The following is a 6,966-nucleotide window of genomic DNA, read 5'->3' as shown; positions in this document are numbered from 1 at the left end:
CAGGTGCTGATGGCTCATCACACCTGTAATTCTAGCTATTCAGGCTGAGATCTGAGGATTGTCATTTGAAGCCAGCCTGGGCAGGAAGTCCATAGCACTTTTTTTTTTTTTTTTTTGTCAATCTGGGGCCTGAACTCTGGGCCTGGGCGCTGTCCCTCAGCTCTTTAGCTCAAGGCTAGTACTCTACCACTTGAGCCACAGCCCCACTTCCGGGTTTTTCTGCTTATGTGGTGCTGAGGAATTGAACCCAGGGTCTCATGCATGCAAGGCAAGCACTCTACCACTGAGCCACCTTCCCAGTCCTCCATAGCACTTTTATCTCCAATTAATCAACAAAAACACCAGAAGTGGAGCTATGGCTCAAAGTGGTCGAGCACTAGCCTTGAGCATAAAAGCTTAGGGACCGAGCCCAATCTCCCAAAAAGGGACAAACTACTGATATGTGCAACAACTGCAATGAATTTGATAGAAATTATGCTGCCTGAAAATTCCAATCTCAACATGTTACACATTCTGTTTGATTCCATGTATATAATACATGGAAAAAGACAAAATTAAAGGAACTTGTGAGCAGAGTAGTGACTGCAGAGGTTGAGGTCACTGGGTAAGGAAGCGAATGACTATGATATAAAAGGGCAGCATGAAAGGTCTGTGATGGAACTTACTGTACTGTGGATGGTCACATGAATAAAACAGTCACATGGTAAAACTGCACAGAACTAAATACATACAAGAAAAGAAAAAAGTTCAAGCAATTGAGCACAAATATTTTAATAGTATGAAATGAGATTTTCTTTAGGGTTTATCTACAGTTCAAAGCTCACTTTTATGAGGTGTCACATCCATGACCCTTTTATGGACATAAAATTCTGAAAGGGTATCACCAGAAGCTATGTAAACATTTCACCTAAGGGCGAAGAGAAAGTTCAGGATGTTTTCACAAGGAAACCCAAGGAGGACAATCAGTATGAAACAAGTTCAACATGGTCATACATTTCTTGGTAAAAGAACTAGAGTGAAAGCCCAAGCTGGGGAGCAAGTGGGAGAAGAAAGCCAACATGGTTCGAACAAATCATGTGAGGAAACCCAGGACAAATGCTGGGTTTGGCATTATCTAGGTTACCTCTATTTTTTTTTTTTTTGTCATAGATGACTCTAATAATAGTCTTAATGTTGCAAAACCAGTCCAAATTCTACCAAGTTAAAAAGAAGTCCCTCACTGACTTTTGGGTGTAGGTAGTAGCCCAGGGCCCCCCACACAAAAAGAGATCAGTTCTTGCAAGAAAGCTCCACTGGGCCTTGATGGTGCTAGCGTTGGATGGCATTGGATTAGACCACGCATGTCCCAGTGCTGTTCTGCTGACTGACACACAAGTGGGGAGCAGACTGGGCCTCATCACTCAATTAACTTCTTAGCCTTGAAGAAGCGACGCAGGTAGAAGACCTGCCAGGTGGCTAGTCCGATGAGGCAGAACATTGAAAAGATGCTGAAGTACAGGACCCGAGTATTTGTTGACTCTAAAAAACAAAAACATTGGAAATGCAATGAAGCCTAGTCAGACGGCTAATCCTAACTACAGAATAACTGATTAACTTCTACTCACTAGACAGGCAATTAATTTCATCCCGACCCTTAGTATTAAAAGTAAAATTTCATTTTTTTAAAAGCTGGGCATGAACATTGTCCAAAAACATACTCTTTACTGGACTTATATCACTGTAACCCCTATGTACACCACCTTTATAATAACAGTTTTTAAAAAAGCCAGGCACCGGTAGCTCTCGCCTGTAATCCTAGCTACTCAGGAGGATGAGGTCTGAGGATCACGGTTCAAAGCCAGCCCAGGCAGGAAGGTCTGTGAGACTCTTATCTCCAATAAACCACTTGAAAACCAGAAGTGGCGCTGTGGCTCAAGTGGTAGAGCGCTCGCCTTGAGCTGAAGGGCTGAGGGACAGCACCCAAGTCCTGAGTTCAAGCCCCAGGATCGACAAAAAAAAAAAAGCTAGGTGTGGTGGTTCAGGCCTGTGATCCCAAGTCTTGGGAGGTGAAGGCAAAGGACTGCTAGTTCAAAGCCAACTTAAGAAACCAAGGGCTAGGGATGTAGCTCAGTGGTAAAGTGATTTCCTAGAATGCCCAGGGCCCAGAGTTTGATCCTCAGCACTGAAAACAAAAAACAAAGTACAAAGATTAGTGGTATCAATTTGCTAACCTATAGGCCAATAGAAAACACTATCAGGAAAAAAAAAATCTATTCTGAAAATCTAACAAGACTGACCTAATCTTCAACAGCAATGGCACTGAAACAAGCAATTTTCTTTCCATACATGACACCCTGCTTTTGTAAAACTGAGTAAAGGCTATCCCAGAATTTAATATTTGGGGATCTGTCTCCCTCCTGGATTACTTATTGAGAAATAATTGCCTTCATCTCACCATTGGTGTCACGCATCTCCTCTTCCCGTTTCTTCATGTAGGCAAAATCATTAACAATAGATTCTGAAAGGTCTTCTAGACGTCGGAGCTCCACCTCTAACGGTTTGAGTTTCTCGACTTTTGCAATCTAAAAAAGAAAAGAATTAAGAATCCTCTTTCTGGAAAACAAAATAAAACCAAACCCCAAAACCTGCTCTGGTAAAAAATATAAAACAAATAGGAGCCTTTTTTTAAAAAATAAGTTTACCAGAGTTAAATTCTTTCCTGTCAATTATCCTAGCACATTTGACAATCTGGCTTTTTTTGTGTGTTGGTGTTTGAAATCAAGAGCCTCTTCCAGATAGGTGCTCTACTGCTTGAACTATACCTCCAGCCTTTGCTTTACTTTTAAGGTAAAAACATAAAATTTATTTACTCTTTGGCAGTAAGTTATTAACCATATTCTAGTCATATTCAAATAAGAACATCTTCAAAGCCCCAGCCCTAAAAAATGTTAGTTTTGATTTGTAATGATGTTACAATTATATTTCATAAAATAAGATCAAAGCCATTTGAATGAGATAATAACGCTGAGATGCTGTGATGAAACCCTTGAGTTGTGATGTAGGTAACAATATGAGAGAGGATGGATGCCAAAGTGATTGGGAGATAAAAACCATACTTTATTTTTTGATATAGGGTCTCACTTTTTGCCCAGGGCTGGCTTGGATTCTGATATGCTAAGTATGCTTCCCATGCAGTTGAGATGACAGGGGCATACAACAGAACCCTACTATTGGTGGAAGTGTGTGTGTGTGGGGGGGGTGTCTTGTGAACATTTTGCCTGGGCTGGTCTTGAACCATAATTCTCATAATTCTCTTGCTATCTACTTCCAGAGTAGCTAGGCTAACTAAGCGGAGTAGAGCCACCAGCACCTAGCTTGCAATCTGAATTTCTACCTTTCCCTATAAATTAGTAGTAACATTCATTCTTAGACTTTTCTAAAATCCCCACACTTGAACTCTGGCCCTGGGTGTTGTCCCTGAGTTCTTTTGCTCAAGGCTAGTGCTCTATCACTCAGAGCCACTTCTGATTTTCCTCCCTGGGAAGGCTTGGAACCTAGATCCTCAGATCTCAGCCTCCTTAGTAGAGCTAGGATTACAGGTATAAACCAGCACCTAGCATAAAAATACTTTTAATTTAAACCTTTTTATGTTGGGATTGTTTTAATTAAAACCTCTTTATGTCGGGCATGGTGACGACAATCCTAGCACTTGGGAGGCAGAGCAGAAAGACTGATAATATATGAGACTGACCTGGGCTAGAAAGGGAGACTGCCTGGTACCTGTGGCTCATGCCTGTCATCTTAGCTATTCAAGAGGGTGAGATCTGAGCATCGCAGTTTTAATTAACCAGCGAAATTAACCAATTCCCCAGCAAAAAAGCCAGAAGTAGAGCTGTGGTTCAAGTTGTAGAGTGCTAGCCTTGAGCATAAAAGCTTAAGGACAATGTCCAGGGCCCGAGTTCAAGCCCCAGGATTAGCACAAAAGAAAGGGTGGGGGAGAGGAGACTGTCTGAAAGCCAGCCTGGGTAGGAAAGTCCATAAGACTCCTGTCTCCAATATATTACCAAAAAAGCAGAAAGTGGAGCTATGGCTCAACTGGTAGCCTTGAGCAAAAGCAGCTCAAGGATAGAGACAATGCCCAGACCCTGAGTTCAAACTTCAAGACTGGTGAAAGGGGGGGGGGGGAGGGAAGGAGGGAAGAGAGAGGAAGGGAGGAGAAGAGAGGAAAGGAGAGAGAGAGGAGAGAGAGGAGAGGGGAGGACAGGGGAGGGGAGAGGAAGACAGGGGAGGGTAGGGGGGAGGTGAGAGAGGAAAGAGGGGAGAGGAGAGAGAGAGGAGAGCCACATTATGGCTAACACGCTCCCCGCCCCGCCCCCCCCCAAAAAAAACCCTGGTAAGAAGTACTATTATATGGAAAGCTATAAAGTAAGATGTACTTATTGCTTATATTTCTAGATTTTTTTCTTTTTTGGCAGGGAGCGTATTAGGGTTTAAACTCAGGGCAACATGCTTGTCAGCAGATATACTAGCACTGTCTTTTTTTTTTTTTTTGTCCAGTCCTAGGACTGAAGGCAGGGGCCTGGGCACTGTCCCTGAGCTTCTTCTGCTCCAGGCTAGCGCTCTACCACTTGAGGTACAGCGCCACTTTCGACTTTTTCTGCTTATGTGGTACTGAGGAATCAAACCCAGGCTTTTATGCAAGCTAGGCAAGCACTCTCAAGTAAACCACATTTCCAGCCCTAGCACTAAGTCTTTAGCTCTTTCTTGCACCAGTTATTTTTGAGATTGGGTATTGTTTTATGCTACCCCATGTTATGAAGATGACACTTGTGTACCACTGTACAAATAGCTATTAATCAGCATACTCTTCTAAATAAATTTTTTTTGGGGGAAGGGGGACTGGCCTTGAACCTTGAACCCTATCTCTGCTTCCCAAGGAGCTAGGATAATGGATTATGGGGTTGAACTACCTTGCCTTGCCCCCAGATTTCTGACTTTAATATGTCACTTTCTATACTTTCACTCATTTTAGGAAATAAACAATCTTAGTATAAAAAGTATTACAGATCTTAGGTCAAACTGGATTTTAGAAGAAAAGCCACTGAATTTCCAATAATACATAGAAATGAAAAGGCAAATGTTACTCTAGTGTTAAGATAACGCCCCAACACTAAATTCAGAGAATTCTGGTTTGTTGATAAAATCTCACAGCTTTAAACTTTTACTCTAAAATTAGTCTAAGATTTTTATTTATTTATTTATTGAGTTGGTCGTGAGCCTGAACTCCTATCTCCAATAAACCACCAGAAAACCGGAAGTGGTGCTGTAGCTCAAGTGGTAGAGCGCTTGCCTTGAGCTGAAGAGCTGAGGGACAGCGCCCAGGCCCAGAGTTCAGGCCCCACGACCGACAAAAAACAACAACAACAAAACCTCAGGGACAGCACCTAGGCTCTGAGTGGAAGCTCCAGTACCAGAATTAAAAACAAAACACAATAAAAAACAACTGAGTTTGATATATAAAGCACATAAAAACATGGTGATCAATTTGCAATAGACACTAAATTTTAAAATAGACACCTAAACATTTTTTTCATTGTATGCACATTTTCTTATATTTGTAAAATGTTGCACAGAGTTAATAATAACTGGCAGCTGCAGAAAAGCTTATGTAGGCATAATATTTAACCAGTGGTTATTCACTAAGCAAATTCTCCAAATGCCAGGTTTGACATGAACCTTGAGGGTATAGTGGTTGTTTTATTTCATGTATGACTGGGGGGGAGGGGAGGGGAGGATATCCTACAGGAAAAACATATCAATACAAGAGATAATACACAGTTGAACTTTAGTCTGTTTACTGTCTTCTAGTATGAATGAATGAAATAGTAGAAAGGCAGTGGCCTGAAACTTCTTTGACATCAAATATTTCAGGGTCTCTAAATAGAAATTTAGAAGGAACTGGAAGTGAAACCAGCTAAGCCTAAAACCCAAAAGGCATGATGAAATTAAACCCAGTACTAATAAGGATGGCTACAATGTAGATTATAGACGGAAAAAAAAAAACTATTCCCAATCTTTACAGTATATATTCTTCTAACTTAAATTCTTGCTAAAACTTCTACCTCATGAGACTCTCCTTATTGTAAGACCTCTTTTCATGTGTTGTTTTCAAGGACCAGTGATTGTATGGTAACAGGGAAGTTGAGAGAACCCAGTATCCATCATCTGGTAACAGAGATTGGTAAGTCTGAATCAAGACTTAAATCTCACAAGTTAAAAGAATAATTTGAGCCAGGCACCAGTGGCTCACACCTGTAATCGTAACTACTCAGGAGGCTGAGATCTGAGGATCTTGGTTCAAAGCCAGCCTGGGCAGGAAAGTCCTTGAGACTCTTATCTCCTCCAATTAAGCTCCAAAGCAGAAGTGGCACTGTGGCTCAAGTGGTAGAGTGCTCGCCTTGAGCTAAAGAGCTCAGGTGCAGTACCCAGGCCCAGAGTTCAAGCCCCATGACCAACCAAAAAAAAAAAAAAAATTGAAGACTTATAGTCCTAATTGTGGCAGCCTGCCAACTAAATTTGCTGCCAATTGAATTTCCTGTTAATCCACTAAGTAAGACAGGGACACAATTTTTTGGTTCCTCTTATAGGTAACTCCAGCAAACCACTCTCACCTAAGAAATTGCTACTAAAGATGGATCACTGACCTTCTGAACCTCTCTAATGATTAAAAAGGACCAAGTTGTTTAGAGGGAAACTATAGCAGGATAGTTAAGGAAGATAGAAAATTAAGATTAGGGGCCGGGAAGGTGGCTCAGTGGTAGAGCGCTTGCCTTGCATGCCTGAGGCCCTGGGTTCGATTCCTCAGCACCACATAAGCAAAAAGAGAAAAGCCGGAAGTGGTGCTGTAGCTCAAGTGGTAGAGCGCTAGCCTTGAGCTGAAGAGCTGAGGGACAGCGCCCAGGCCCAGAGTTCAGGCCCCGCGACTGG

At 41.9% G+C, this 6,966-nt stretch overlaps 1 protein-coding gene across 1 annotated transcript in view; it reads right to left on the bottom strand.

Annotated features, from left to right (window-relative positions):
* Window positions 1-746: 746 nt before the first annotated feature.
* Window positions 747-6,966, bottom strand: part of Tmed10 (transmembrane emp24-like trafficking protein 10 (yeast)) — a 36,632-nt gene continuing 30,412 nt past the window's right edge. Inside the window, exons 4-5 of the mRNA XM_013017292.1 lie at window positions 2,435-2,561; window positions 747-1,518 (exon numbers count right to left, since the gene is read on the bottom strand). Coding sequence (XP_012872746.1) covers window positions 1,397-1,518; window positions 2,435-2,561 — 249 coding nt within the window. The 3' untranslated portion in view covers window positions 747-1,396. The remainder of the gene's footprint in view (window positions 1,519-2,434; window positions 2,562-6,966) is intronic.

Source organism: Dipodomys ordii, unplaced genomic scaffold (assembly GCF_000151885.1).
Source record: "Dipodomys ordii isolate 6190 unplaced genomic scaffold, Dord_2.0 Scaffold2, whole genome shotgun sequence".
Classification (NCBI taxonomy): domain Eukaryota; kingdom Metazoa; phylum Chordata; class Mammalia; order Rodentia; family Heteromyidae; genus Dipodomys; species Dipodomys ordii.
The sequence above is the reverse complement of the archived record's forward strand: the minus strand, read 5'-3'. Positions and strand labels throughout refer to the sequence as shown.